Genomic DNA, 15,834 nt, shown 5'->3' on the forward strand with positions numbered 1-15,834 from the left:
GATGTATGCTGAAAAATCCATGCTCATGTACAGTATGCCACCATTATAAAAGTGGCGGTAGCCTCTCTCTGTTGGCTAAACACTTGCCCTTATTTCTGGCTGTTGCAACAGTGAATGCAACCATCAGGGAGAGGAACTCAAGCCTGGACTTATTGGAAACTTAAATACCCAGGATGAGTAGGCACAGCTGACCATTGAGAGGAAGCACAGACCTCTCCTCCTCCTTCACCCACAAGGGCTTCTCCCTCTTTCAAAGGGGAGGGGAGGATGCCATTGCAACAGATATAATGGCTAGAATGAGAAAAGAACCAGTAAAAACCTCATTATTTCCTGGCATAAGCAATCTGGGTGGAAAACGCTTCTTGGGCAATGGCTTGGCAAAAGGAGATCCTAGCACTAACCCTGAAATAACAGATAATAACTGGGTGAGTAGCCTTGATTATCCAAAAAGGCATTTTAGCAGCATTTATCACTACAGGAACCAAACCCTCCAAAAAATCACTATACCACTTTCCAGAGAGGTCCGTAATTGCAACATTTATATTACAGGAAGCTTCTCAGAGCAAGGAGGAATTAAATATCGAGTTTTGCTCAAGAGCTCACTGGGGAGGACGGAGGCAGATCTGAAGCCATATCTTTGGAAACTTCCTGCTTTGCTTTCACTGCACTAACATCCTTCTGCTGTTTAATCCACTGGCCCATACTGTCTCTGTGTCAAGGGGAGGTGCATTTGGGATGGGGAATGGAAACATGGTGAATATTTTAACCCTCCCTACTGCAGTGCCATTTGCATGTCTGACATCTTGAAGGCTGACCCCAAGCCATGATTTACATGGTGGGGAGGAAGTCCTGCAGATGAACCACTGCTTTGCAGAGTCAGCCTGGCAGAAGAAGACCCCTTGCCATAGAAATAGGGAAACCCCTTTTTTGGGGGTTGTTTTTAAATAGAAGATTGGATTCTGTAGAAAATATAAAAAAATATGGAGCAGTCTGTGAGTTTCCATTGGCCTCTGGCCATGACATGCAAAAGAAAAAAAAGGGAAAATAAAAGAAATGAAAACACTTTTCATCATTTTGTTCCTTTATGAGGGCCCAGAAGCTGTGTGTCTTACAAGTGCCACGTTTCTTTGTTGCACTCCAGCAACCAACACAGATGTAGAGGGGCCAAGAGCTGGATGCTTACATTTTGTGTATCTTGGATGGTAAGGCTTTGTCAAATCTGCCTCTGAGTTATACAAATGGTCACCTCATTCTCTGCTGGGAGTTGTATTGCCATTGTTTATTCTGTATTCCTAATACTGACTTTTGTAACTTGTTTAATTTCCTGCAGCTCAGGTCAGTATCATTTAGAAATGGTTGGGTTTTTTTTTTTTATCTCATGAAAGCTGGATTTCATTTCCCAGATTTCCTTTTTGTCACAAAGACAATGCAGTTATTGATGGGACATGGGAAAAAGAGCAGGTCCAGGTCTTGACTTCTCCTCATCTCTCACTCATATTGATGCCAGCCACTGATGCAGCTAATAACCATCCACAAAATGTTTCTTATTGTCATTGGTATGGAGGATAAAAAGAAAGAGCCTTGCTTTTCTCAGTGATTTACATTGCCTTCTGCAACCCAAGTCTTTCCTAGAACTTTTTGATTTTAAAGGCTGAGCCTCAATCTTATCTTCAGCCTGATTTGTAACCCCAGCTGCTGACAATCTGCAGTCAGACATTGGTACATAATTTTCAGTATGGAGAAATCCTGACTTATGGCCATTCCACTATTTCTACTAATTGTGCAGTCATAACTTAAACACCTTCATGAGCAGGTTGGTACCCAGCTTTCTGCACACCTGCAGAATTTGACCTTTTGCCCCAGAGTATGATTTCTGGGTTCAATCACTTTGGCATATCCCACTGCCAGACTGCACCACAGTCAACATACATAACTCAGCATTTCACTGATTTCTTATACAGATACTCAACAGGTTGGTGCATGAGATTAAAGTCCATCATGGTTTTCCAGGAAAATCTGGAGGACAGAGGCAGGGGTTGTAAGAATAAGAGCACAGAGTTATTTAGTAAAGGTTAGTGTACTATGTGGCAGAAAAAACACTTCTACCCATCAATGCAAAATGATACTCTCTGTCCTGAGGGTTTCAGGGGGCAGTCACTGTTGCTTACCAAGGGTGCCGTGCTGCTTGCTCACAGGTGTACCTTTTATTAGGGTCTTTCTCCATCAAATTCCGAATGAAGTCTTTAGCTGTAAAAAGAAAGAAAGAATAATTTAAAGCAATAGGGTTGATGCCCAGTTCTGTTTCAGGATGATTAACCAACAGCATTGACCAGGCTACCAAGTGCCATCTGGCCACAGTGCCAGAAAAAAGGCCCTGGGTCATTTATCACTTATTACTATAGATATAATCAAAGTGACTTAGGACAAACTCCAAGCTATTTAATATGGCAGGTAAAAGCTGCAGGGTGTTAGGGCCACCTGTAGAGTGGGATGAATAATTCGGATCAAGCAGAGTTCAAGCCTGCCAGGTCCCAGCTCCCTGGTCACCCAAGTACCTCTGACCATTTTAATGGTCTTCATATGGCCACATCTGTTGGTCATGCTGATAAACTGAGTGGGAAAGGCAAGAAGGAGGTCAGATGCCACTGTAAGAGGAGCTTCTCATTGCTTACTCCAAGCAATTGCACCCATGGGCAGCTGTGACATGTTGAATATTCAAAAACAAGTTACTGAGGAAAATTGACTCCCTTGGGCATGAGATAGTATGTTTTTAATCAATACTATAACGGAGGGAAGGGAGATCACAGCATGGCGTGCATCCAGTAGTTTCAGGAAAGAGGAGTTTCAGAAGGAGCCGCAGCAAAGCCAAATATAGCAGGAAAATCTTTGTGCTCATTTAAGTTATGGATTTTCCCCCCAAAATGCAAAGGGTTCTGCCAGCAGACCTTCATATTTTCTTAGAAAACCCTTATGGCCTTAGAAAAACTTCTCATCACATATATTTTTAAGCAATGCATCATAATGATATCTGGAACGCAGATGTAAGCAGCATGAAATGTTGTTCTATGCAGAGATAACAGGATATATAATCATCTTTAAAATAAAATACTTCTTTTTATATCTCTCCTGCCTTAATCAGTAGCACTAATGAATCAGAAAACTGCATTTCTAAGGATATTTTTGTCTGATAAAATGCTCCTAGAATTCATTTCTTCTCCTGCATGAAATGACAGATGTTCCCCCAGGTTGGGCAGAGCAAGGACACTGAGCTTGTGTGACTTCTTGGAGATCACAGAGTATCTCAGTGGCACACGCAGGGTGCAATGCTGAACATGCCCCTGTGGTCACCTATAGACGCTGGTGCTGGCAGTCCATGAGCCATGCTGCAGCCAGAAGCCTTCAGGCACGTTTGCCTGTAACAGGGTAGCGTATCTGCCTCTCTGCCAGACTGACTAGAGCAGGCACAGGCAGGTGCTATGGGTTAAATGTCTTCTGCACTGGGTGGGGAATTGGGTGAGCATGTGGGCAGCTATCTGGAGCCAACCACATGGACAGTACTCCCAGTTTCTGAATACGCTTACTCACCACATTTGAAAGCCATTAATTTCTTGGGTTTGTCTTTGCTGTATACACTGCAGACTCGCTTTGGACCTGCAGTACAGTTCTAGTAACAGTTGAACTAGGTTGCTGTATTATTATTAGTGACACATAAACTACCTGCATTTTATCTGGATATGATGGAGAAGTTAAACTCCTTTGTCGCCTTGACACAGTTTTCTCCTATCTTCATATTCTGTTCCAGCTACCTTTTAGTGCTTTGTGTGTAACTGGACAAAATGGTACTTAATTTGGTCTCCTGCAGAAATGACCTCCCATAACTATTTGAGTTAAAAGAAATGCACATTCCCAATAATTTTCAGTTAAAAAGATCTCCACACATGATGAAGGGTGCATTCTCACACCCAGAGGAGGAGAACTGCAACAGGCAGGCATGCATGCATGGTTGTTGCAAATAAATGAGCAGTAGCTTCTTACCAGACTCAGAGATGTCATCCCAATATGGAGAATCAAACTCATACTCCGCCTTAAGGATCTGCTCAAAGAGTTTGGAGTCATTTTCATCATAGAAAGGGGGATACCCACAGAGCCTAATGGAGAACAAGAAAAGAGATATGTGACCCTCAGACCCATCTGGCTAAGAAAGTAAGAAAGAGGGAGGGACAAAAAGGAGAAACTTGTTTAAGACTTGCCCCAATAAGTTTTCAAGCAGGCAAGCACTGCCACAAGAGAAGTTTGTTCTGGGACATGTAAACCCACTTCTGGAGATTGGCACCATCCTGGACAAAGAGGAATTCTGCATGGAAACCTGGTGCTCGTGATCCTACATTGACTCATGCAGATATCCTGGCCTCCCTCTGCATGCTTTTGGGTGTTTAGCCAGAGGAAAAATGTTATTACACAGCCATGAGCCCTTCCATCCTCTCCTATAAATGTGGTAGGAGTTTTCATGGGCTACACCCTACATCATAGAATCATAAAATCACAGAATCATTAAGGTTGAAAAGACCTTTAGGATCATCAAGTCCAACTGTCAGCCCAACACTACCATGTCTCCTAAACCATGTCCTGAAGTCATGTCTACACGTCTTTTAAATACCTACAGTAATGGCGACTCCACCATCTCTCTGGGCAGCCTGTTCCAATGCCTGACCACTCTCTCACTAAAGAAATTTTTCCTAATATCCAATCTAAACCTCCCCTGATGCAGCCTGAGGCCGTTTCCTCTCATCCTATCGCTAGTGACTTGGGAGAAGAGACCAACCCCACCTCACTACAATCTTCTTTCAGGTAGTTGTAGAAAGCGATAAGGGCTCCCCTCAGCCTCCTCTTCTCCAGCCTAAACAACCCCAGTTCACAGAATCACAGAATCACAGAATCACAGAATGGTAGGGGTTGGAGGGGACCTCTGGAGATCATCTTATACAACACCCCTGCTTGAGCAGGTACACCTAGAGCAGGGGGCACAGTTCCCTCAACCTCTTCTCATAAGACCTGCTCTCTAGACCCTTCACCAGCTTCGTTGCCCTTCTTTGGACACACTCCAGCAACTCGATGTCCTTCTTGTACTGAAGGGCCCAAAACTGAAGATAGTATTTGAGTTGCGGCCTCACCCGTGCTGAGCACAGGGGCACGGTCACTGCCCTGCTCCTGCTGGCCACACTATTCCTGATACAAGCCCAGATGCTGTTGGCCTTCTTGGCCGCCTGGGCACGCTCCTGGCTCATGTTCAGCCAGCTGTCAACCAACACTCCCAAGTCCTTCTCCTCTGGGCAGCTCTCCAGCCACTCCTCCCCAAGCCTGTAATGTTGCCTGGGGTTGTTGTGACCCAGTGCAGGACCCAGCACTTGGCCTTGTTGAACCTCATACAATTGGCCTTGGCCCATTGATCCAGCCTGCCCAGATCCCTCTGCAGAGCCTTCCTGCCCTCACACAGATCAACACTCCTGCCCAACTTGGTGTCTTCTGCAAACTTACTGAGGGTGCACTTGATCCCGTCATCCAGATTGTTGATAAAGATACTAAGAAGAACCAGCCCCAAAACTGAGCCCTGGGGAACACCACTTGTGACCAGCTGCCAGCTGGATTTAGCTCTGTTCACCACAACATTTTGGGCCCGGTCATCCAGCCAGTTTTTTACCTAGTGAAGAGTACGCCCATCCAAGCCATGAGACTCCAGGTTCTTTAGGAGGATACTGTGGGAGACAGTATCAAAGGCTTTGCTAAAGTCCAGGCAGACAACATCCACAGCCTTTCTCTCATCCACTAGGTGGGTCACGCTGGAGATCAGGTTGGTCAGGCAGGACCTGCCTTTCATGGAGCCATGCTGACTGGGCCTGGTCCCCTGGTTGTCCTGCACATGCTTGGTGAGCTCACTCAAGATGAACGATCCACACAGCACCAGTTCCTCTCATCCCTTAGCACAACCATTCCCCATCCAAGAGTCTTCTCCATACAGACTTCCCTGCTCTGGTGGTCTTTCTGGACTGTTCTCACCCAATGTCTTATACAAGCCTCTTACACTGGCTTTACTCTCTAGGAATTGAGGATATACAAGAGGTGATGACACCTACCGAGTCACCTGCATGGTATCAGGACAGGCTTTGAGCACAGCCTGGGGTCTCTATATTGTGCAAGAGATCGTAGCTGTATAGGGAAGTTTGTTGTACATCTGGAGAGTCACTGGCCACCTGCATGGACCTGTTCTCCAGCACAGTAGGGAGGAAGAGCTGGTGCAAAGTAGGACAAGGAGCCCTGCAGCTTTATAGGACAGAGGGCAGGATGTGTCTGTGGCTTGTGCTGGGCTCTGCATCCTCAGGTCCCTGCAAGGGAGATGTCTGGGAGTCACTCCACCTCTGCAGCAGAGCCCGCACAGGCTGCACATGGACCTGCCACTGCTGCAGACACAGAGAGCCTCTCGCTTTCTCACTTCTGCAAGTGATTTTGCTGCCAACCTCAAATTGCCTGCCTTGCCTAAGGCTAATGACAGTCCCGTCCTGGTTTTCAGTATTTATAATCAGACTTCTCAGAAAACCTAGCTCCAGGACAAGCAGAACTTTGAACATTATTTGCCTAGTCTGAGCTAAAACACTCAGGGTGCACCCTCCCAGTGCTGCAGACAGCAGGATAGTCATTCTGTCTAGGTAGGGCGCCTCCAGCCCTGCAGACATGGGAAAACCACATCCAGCACTGCGTTAAGCAAATGCAGCAATAAAACTTGTGTATCCGAGATCCCTCGTGCCAGCTGATGCTGCATGCAGAAGTCTGTCCCTCTCTGTGCAAACATGCCAGCAAAGATACCCCTTCTTCAAGTTTTAATACCAGTGTTGCAGAGTGCCAGGTTTACCTCTGAGGCTGGTCCAAGGTTCTAACAAACCCATCCTGCTCTCAGTTACACAGGCCTTTCTGCCTCTACTGTCTCGTATAGAGATGACACATTTTTTTTCTCTTATCTCTAGTCTATGGTGTAAATTATTTTTTCACATACTTCACTGATATTGAAATGGACTTCTTCCTACAGTTTTCTTAAACCCTGAGTAATCAACCTCAAGAAAGCATTTAGTTGGAGAGAGCCAGTCATTACAAACAGAGTGAAGATCTAGCTGAAACACTACACTGTAGCAACAACAGAGCGGGGCGGGGGGGGACGACACACACGACTGTAAGAAATTAAATACTCAAGTTAGTTATAACCCAAAGCCAGCTGGCTGCCTTAGGGTTTATTTGAACCAGCTCAACACTTGAGGGTGGAAGGAGCAATGTTTCGTTAGCTCTGAGGAGCCAGTGGGCTTGACAAATAATTTCCATGCTGAATGAGATGTTGATATGCATCAGATCCATACTGACCTGGACAAACTCTACTGAAATTCGTAGCATTGTAATGAGCCCACTGTGGTTCACCTGAATCAGAAACCTCTCTCTTTATCTTGCAAAGCAGATGAGCCAGTCCTCATTTGTGTCCCACTGGATGACTGCCATTATCAAAAGCAAGTAAGATAACCTCATGCCAGACAAGCATTTACGTTCAGAGCAGGACTGCATACCTACTTAATGGGCACACCTTTGTGTACAGGGCTCAGTGTACCAACTCCTATGTGAAACCCAGCGGTAGGAGTGGTGTATGAGAAGGGCCATTAAAAATGGTGCATATAAGCAGACATCAAAAAGCTACTATGCACCTGGATAACGAAGGAAAACATCTGGTAACCTAATGCAGAAACTGGATCCACAGCCAGGATCCAGCTTTACAGGTATCTATGAAAAGCATTCATATATCTTACTTTAATATAATAAATACCAGCGCTTATGTCCTACAGTCTTGTAGGGGGATGCACACAAACTGATTTTCACCCTTCTCTTTTGTCACAGCCCTGAAGATTTTGGGGGCTTTACTGAGGGGTTGGAAAGGCTGGAGTTGACAGCAGCAGCATTGGAACTGTTAGGATGGCCACTGGAGTAGACATGTCCAGGCTGGAGGAAAACTGCTCCTCCAAAGGCACTCGGAGCCATCACTCTGTCCCTCTTCCCTGGGGGACATATTGGACTCTGTATAAGAAGCCTGACAGCCCTTCATTAATTTCTTGCCTTCCTCAGCACTTTTCTTAAACAAAAAACAAACTGCTCTGATAAAACATTTTAGGGCAAGCAGACAGCGCTGTGCATGCCGAGGCGCTGGCAGGCTGCTCCGGAGAGAGAAATAACTCTTTTAAAATGTGCACTGTACTAATTACCTTGGCAAAGGTACAAGAGCACAAGTTAGGGCTGCTGTGATTTATACATGCTTGTGGCAGCAAAAGGTAGGAGAAAACTGCTGAGCAGCACAGAGCTGGAGGGCTATAGACCTGCAAGGCGGGGAGAAGAGAGACACAAACCCCAACAAGAGCCTCAGCCTCTCCAGAGCCTTTCAATCCCTTTCCTACATACATCCAGCTCTTCTCCTGCTCCTCTACATGGCTTGAGTATCTAGACGTCTGGGGTATCTACCTCTGTGTCTGGGAGATCACCACAGCCCATCGCAGGGGTGCATGGTGGAAGGGCTGTACAAGGAGTCAGTGTCATGCACGAGGATGCCAGACCTACTGGAAGCTGGTCAAGGGGCAAAACTCAGACTCTTTTGGCACCGCTTTTCCCTTGCTGATGAGAGCTTGAGAAGTGTTAGTCTTCCACTAGAGGTCATGGGCAGCGACAACCTTCCAAAACAGACCCCTGCCTGAGAGCAGGCTGGGTGCAGGGCAAGGGCTGGTTCTGGCCCAGCCTGGGATGGGATGAACTGCCTGCATAGGGGGACCCAAGGATGTTCCTCCAGAAGGCAAATCATTGAGGACCTATACAAGAAAGCATATGAGAAGGGAGCAAGCTCCTTAGGACAGAGAAGGTGGTGTGTGGGAGGGGAACACCAGGGCATCCCGGCACAGAGGCGCTGGGAGCCAAAATATAGATGGTCTTGCTGTCCTTTTCCTTAAAATCAGAGTTTAGGAAGACACAGAGTTTTAATGTTACTTACTTTAATGTTTTAACATTACTGGCTTTGCAGTAAGGGATGGGAAAGCCCCAGTAAATTAGCCTATCATGCATTTTATGGCTGGAGGAAAATCTTGCTGGACTTCCAGCAGCTGGCCACCTTCCAACATCCATTAAAAGTTTTTATTTAATTCTTAGAGAATCAAAATCCCACCGACTTCATTTCCATCTACTGGGACATTTCTGTGTGAAAAAAATGACCTCACTATCAGAGGTTCTGCTGCTTTTCTTTAGATATGCAGAAATACAAAAATAACCCATATGTCTTCTATGTGAAAAAATCCTGCATTGTCCTGAGGGAGCTTTAGGCAGCTATTAGTTGTCATCATTTTCTCTCAGTTTCACCAAATAAAAGCTTTTTAGAATTATTTAGCAACCTTATCACATCAGCAACAGATTTTCCCTTATCCTCCTATTCCCAGTCTTGCCCTAAAAAGAATGGGATGCAGATAAATAAAACGCAGGTGGATGTACAAAAAAAAGATATTGCTAGAAGTCATTTCTAGAAGCCATCAGGAAAGCACCATCAGGAAAGAGGAATAGCAGGAATGCCTCCTCCTCACCAGGCAGAGAAAGCAAACCCTTGCATGTCCTGTTACATACCGGGGGGGTGATACTAAAGGCTAAATAACCCATTCACTTGGTCAGTGTATAATCTGCAACACAAGAGGCACTGGGGTTAGTTTTACAAACAATTTTATAGGGAGATTAGAGCAAAGAACTCAGTAAATGCTCAAAGGCCTGAGACGTGTGGTGTGGGAAGTTGTCCAAATGCTATTTATAGGGATAAACACATGTATTTCTTCTTATTTTAGGAACAGACCCTCATACAGACTGACACTGGTGCCCTCATGAAATTGTGGACAAGGACATATTACATGGGGAATAAAAATAAATTAAGAAGCAAGCAACAAGGAGCAATCATTTGGAGTTGCTTTCCCAGTGTTTAACTGTGATATCTTGAGCAATCCAACAAGCCTGTGTACATTTTGCCACCACTAATCCTCCATCAAGTGCTGAACAAGTAAGTTATTCCTTACTTTCTTGCTTAGGCTGTGTGAGATGGTGAGCAGGCAAGATGCCTGACCAGCTTTTCCCAGTGCCTGACTCCAGGATGATGGAGGAAACTTTTTCTAGCACAACAGACTTTGCATTGTACCTGGTTAATCCTTCCATACAAACATTGATGATTTCACGCACACCTTCTTGAAAATCAAAAGCAGCTCAGCAGCAAAGAAGTACAGGAAAGTATGATCCAAGATTTATCTCCAGATACTTGTTGTTTATAACTAACAATAACAAACCAGTAATTCTCTTGTCCCTTCAGTGAACAGAATCAGAATGAAATTCAGGGCAAAATGTGTTGACCCTACTGCAGAAGAGACAGGAGGTGTTGAGGATTAATAACTAGTGGCTGAGGCAGAGCATTCTGTGGCCCTGGGTGCTTTTCCAGCTTTGGAACATGATCTTCTGTTTTTTGCGTATATTAACTTAATCTTTATTCTATCAGGTATGCATGCAATTGGTATTTTAGCTTCCCAAGCTTTTGTAACCTCTCATGTGTCCCGGACAGGTCCAAGATCCAGCTGTTGGGAATCCAGTGAAGTCTCTTACTCTTCTTGTGCTTTATGTTTTTAAACTGAACATGTACAAAAACTACCTTGTGATAAGCAGAAAGCTGAGCTCAACGATGAGGCTGTTTCAGATTGAGAAATACTGCAACTGGAATAACAGGAAATCTCAGGCTGCTAAAATTAGTTGGTGTGAATAATGACTTCTCATGCAAAACAGGTTTTGATAAAAGCTCTGCTGGTGCAGCCTTTGCAATCTGGCTGTCATTAGCGAGAAGCATTAGAGACTGGCACTGAAACAAAGGTATTCTTTCCTAAGACATCCTTCACCTTGCATATCACAGAAACAAATATTTGTCTAGAGCATCAGTGCACCAGAAACAGATTGTTCTTCCAGTGTCATAAACTGAAGGCTCTCACGTGAGACTGGGCTTGCATCTGGAGGCACTCAAACCACTTGGACTAATAATAGCTCAGAGCATCTTTAATTTATGCCTGGCTTCTGTGTTGGATTCCCCTGAGTTTCCATCTTCTGAAATTACAACATTGGTCAGAGTGGCTGTGAGGATTCGTGGGAGAGGTGGGGAGGTGATGCAGGATGATGTGCTTGGATTGCCCTGTGCATAAATACATCTCCGACTGGTTTGGACATGTGCAAGTAGCTCCAATTGTGCTGACTGTGGAGCTGGGAATGGCATATCTGGATGGATGTGTGAGATATTGGAATTAATAACACCTGCTCAGGGCAGGATTAACTACCAGCATTGCACCAGGGTGGCTATGGTGCTTGTACTTGTGGCATCTCAGTGCCATGTGCTCTGTGAGCATGCTGGCTCTGCTACCTCTGGTGGTGTGGCACTGCTGAGATAGCAAACCTAGATGTTAAACCTGTGACCACCACTGGTGGTATCAGACACCCCAGCAGGGCTACGTCACTCCAGCTTAGGGAAAGACCTCTCTTCCTCTCTGTCTTTACTGTACCCTTCACATCCACTTTCTTATGAGGCCATGTCTGCAGTTTCTGGCTACTCCTGGAAGCAAGGATGAGACCCAGTTCAAGATCATGACACAGAAGATGAGGGCTGTGTTTCTAAGCTCCCATTGCAGTCAATAGAGATGGAGTCAACGGAGGCTGGAGGGTGATGCAAATGTACCATAAAGCAGATGAAACCATACTGTGAAGGCAGGATTCTACGTATGGAGCAGGACATGGTCCAGTAGCTTCAGCATGGGCATCTGGTGCTGTTTGACACAGCCCGTGGTCTCCCACTTGGCCTCCATCTGCCACTCCAGAAGGAAGGTCTTTGCAGTGTGTTACACTTGCCAAATCCATGTGGCTGTCCCGACACCCCAGTGCGGCAGTAAAAGCGTAAGTTTAAGCAACTGAACGACACATGCCAGTGAAATGACTGCTTGTGTCAACCCAGGCTGGCTTGAGGTGCCCAAGCAAAGAAGAGCCCCGTGCCACTGAAGAAGCTGTTGAGTGCAGAGGACCCCTGTCCCTAGCTGGCAGGTATGCCATGGGGGTATGGGGGGCTGGACTGTCCTGCAGCCACAGCTTGAGACCAGCTGGGACACTGTATGTGACAGAAACAGCATTAAGCACCTACGTTAGGGTAAGCAAAGTGAGCCATGGAGTGCTGTTGACTGTAACAGGAGCTGAAAGATGTAGCTCAAATGCAGAAATATTCAGGTAGCTGGTTTGATCTCAGACCCAACTCCACCCATGCAGTAACAGTCTGGCAAACACATTACCATGCTCCTTCTATGGCAACGCATTATTGCCATTCATTTTGACTGTACATAATAAAAATCAAGTCCCTATTACATGAAGCACAGAAACCCTGAAAAGTTTTTCTTGTCCTGCAAACAGGAATTCATAGGGCCTTGTTCTTACTAAATTGATTTAAGCCTTCAGGGTTGGGAATTCCCCATACAGCAAATGGGGAATTTAGATTTGAGGAGTGTGTATGCCTCACTTGATGAGCCCAGCACCCACTGATTTGGAAAACAGAGCAGGAAATGACTGAGCTGAACTTTGCAGAAAGAGCAGCCTTGCTTAAGAAGGGGGAAGGATTATGGATGAGATCGAAACCTTCTACCTATTGAAGGTATGTTCATAAACTGGATGTGGAGGACACATCACTTGACACTGTCTCACCCATATTCCTCAGCAAGGCACATAAAAGCAACAAGTGAAATAACAACAGGTCTGCCAGCCAAAATGACTTTTGGTGCATGAGCCATGGTTGAATGGGACTGAAAACTTGGAGGAAAGCAGAGCCAAGTTTATCTCCAGGCAACCAGGATGCAACAGTTCACAGCCCTCCTGTGGGCTGCCAGATGGACACATATTTTCATGGTGGATATTTGACAATGAACTGAACCCAGGCAGTGGTTGAGCCTGGAAGTGAGGCAGTGTACTGCTGTCTTCCACCTGCATCGTCCTTCTTCCCGCTCTCTGAAGCTGGTACTCAGCAAAGTACTACAAAAGCAACAGAAAAGACCCTACCTGATTGTCCTGCCATGGCTGGCAAGGACTTCCATGTTTATGTTTGCTTGTGGAAGGTAGTAAATTCAGGTCAGCACACACAGGCCTTATCTAAAAGAGCACTAGGGAGTGATGTGTGAAGCAGCCTCCGAGGTATTTTGGCATGTCTGCTGTCTTCCTCACTGCTGTAGCAAGTCCTGCCAGGCTTTGCCACAAAGTCAGTATCAGCACTGTTGATTTTTGCTTTGTCATACAAAAGCTTTTTGCATTCTGCTATTGATGGTTGCTGCGTCCTGCTATTGATGGTTGCTCCAAGACAAATCCACCCACTCCCCTGCAAAGTTTTGTACTCAACAAGTTTTCAAATATTCATGTAGATTTGAAAGCCAGTCATAAAGTTGATTGTTTAGGCAGGACTTTGTTTTAAATAAATAAACATACATGCAAATAAATAAAGCCTTCCCCTACTCTCTTAATATAAAAAAGTTATTTTGGGTAGCATATAACTTATGCTCAAGACTAAATGAATATGTAAAGGATGACTGTTGCACAGAGTGGATAATACAGCAATGAGGTTTGTCCTGGCAAAAACAGTTCTACTACACCACCAAAAAGTTATTCATGTTGACAAACCATAAAAGGTTTGCATAAGGAGAAAGGGAACAAAGTAGGAATGCTCTAATGCTGTGCCTCGTTGAAGCTGCTTTTTCTTTCAGTCGTGTATAACTATGAGTTGGGTAAAAGGGAAAAATAAATAAATAAAAGAAAAGGGAAAGCACTGGTAATGCTGGCATGAAAAGACATTTGTTTCTGCAGCAGTCAACAGCTACCAGCAGTTCTGTGCTCTCTTGCACAAAAGGAACAGGCTTGTTTTGCTCTCCATGGTCACCCTGGGTCAGCTCATGGCAAAAGCCTGACCTCTTCTCAAAGACCCACATGAATAGCTCCTGCTTCAAAGCCTACTAGGCTGTGCAGATGCAACCTGTGTAGTTGTTGTCTGAATGATGTGCATGGACTCACAGGCTTGAGTCCTGAGCACAGACCACCCCATCAAGACAGGCCTCTAAACTAGAGGCAGTCTTCCTACAGGTTCACAGGCAACAAGTTTTGCATTTCCTTCTCAATCCAAATATTAGCAGTGATTTCCTATGCTCTTGCACACAAAGCTGGATTCAGATGGTGGTGCCCAGAAATGTTATGGATGCCCTTCTCTGGACAGCATTGATGACCCCTGGTACCAGCGCATCCCTGTGGCTACAGTGGCCATGACACCTCTCCAGTCCTTCCAAGCATTGTTGCTGGGACAGGAATTGGCTTATCTACTTCCATGGCTTAAGCACTAAAGGTGCACCCACACCTAGAGTACTGGCTGCCCCTTTCATGGAGACAAATCTGGATATAAAGAAAAACATTTTCCCCATGAGAACAGTCAAGCAGTGGAACAGGTTGCCCACAGTGTCAGTCTTTGGAGGATTTCAAGACCCTAGGCAACCTAGTCTGACTCCAAGAACATGACTTCCTGAGGTTCCCTCTAATCTAAATAATCCTATCAAGCCTTTGTGAAGAAGGGTGGCAAGTACTGAATGAGGACAGGCACTAAATCTCCATAAACATACAAATTCTGAGATCTATCCACCACTTTGGAGAATGCACAAAAGTCCTGGTTCTGTAGCTTTCTCAGGCAACCAACCCCCACTCCCTCGAGCAGCAATTAGCCCCATTAGAGGAGCAAATCTCAGCCAAGAATCAAGAGACTTAATGGCTTAATAGAAGAGTGACAGAACTCAACCTCTCCTATGGGACCAGATGGTTGGGTGTGCTAAGGAAAATGATCCCTCATTTTCAGTAAAAATCTTAATATTTTGTATTAGTTTTGATGAGAATAATTCACTGCAGTAGATGAAAACTATTCCTCACTTACCTTCCTCTGCACCCTCCCCGTGGTACAAAAAGCCATTACGGTGACACTTTGAGAGAGGTGGCCCTTCAGAATACGCCTGTGGGCATGATGCTGTGCTCTGTGGACATGGCCGAATTTGTTTCTTGTCAAAGCTAACCTGAGCAGGGGAGGGAATAGCTTCACTAACGTCACAGCCTGGACAAGCTGATACTATTGCACACTGGGTAGTTCAGGTGGGAGCAAGGATTTTTGCTTCTGAAGGGTCCTGGCTCATTTCCTGCTACTTCTGCCCACTTTTCAACCTTTATGTAACTGGGAGGTGACCAGGGTCCATGTTAACCTGGGTCACAAGTGTCACAGATGCACTTTCTTGGACCAGGCAAAGTGAGTAACTCTATGGTAGGAAAGCATGTTGCAGGTCCCAACTCTGTGATTCAAAACCCAACTGATACTCACAGGATGTATGCGATGACCCCAATGGACCAGCAGTCCACGGCTTTGCTGTAGGGTTTCTGGGCCAGCACTTCAGGAGCTGAAAATAAAAAGCCATACAAGCACATGTTACAAGACCAAACATTTGAATGTGGCCAAGAGGTAGGACCCTGAAACTTGAAGCTCCCTGAGAGCTTGTGTTGCCCTCTGCATACAGCCCTTGCGTTTGCAAATATCCTGATGTTTTTGAAACTCATATTCTCACAAAGAATGGCTCATAAAGTGGAGTAAATTCCCTGTTTTCTGACTCCAAGGACAGAAAACAAAACCAAGCACAGAAAAATGCTTGAGAGGCAGAGGGC

General features: G+C 45.3%; 1 protein-coding gene across 3 annotated transcripts in view; it reads right to left on the minus strand.

Moving 5' to 3' along the window:
* Positions 1 to 15,834, minus strand: part of CAMK1D (calcium/calmodulin dependent protein kinase ID) — a 232,079-nt gene that overhangs the window by 19,446 nt on the left and 196,799 nt on the right. For all 3 annotated transcript variants that reach the window (XM_075081580.1, XM_075081579.1, XM_075081578.1), the window contains exons 6-8: positions 15,497 to 15,572; positions 4,036 to 4,148; positions 2,169 to 2,247 (exon numbers count right to left, since the gene is read on the minus strand). In XM_075081580.1, coding sequence (XP_074937681.1) covers positions 2,169 to 2,247; positions 4,036 to 4,148; positions 15,497 to 15,572 — 268 coding nt within the window. The remainder of the gene's footprint in view (positions 1 to 2,168; positions 2,248 to 4,035; positions 4,149 to 15,496; positions 15,573 to 15,834) is intronic.

This window comes from Phalacrocorax aristotelis, chromosome 1 (genome assembly GCF_949628215.1).
Source record: "Phalacrocorax aristotelis chromosome 1, bGulAri2.1, whole genome shotgun sequence".
Taxonomy (NCBI): Eukaryota; Metazoa; Chordata; class Aves; order Suliformes; family Phalacrocoracidae; genus Phalacrocorax; species Phalacrocorax aristotelis.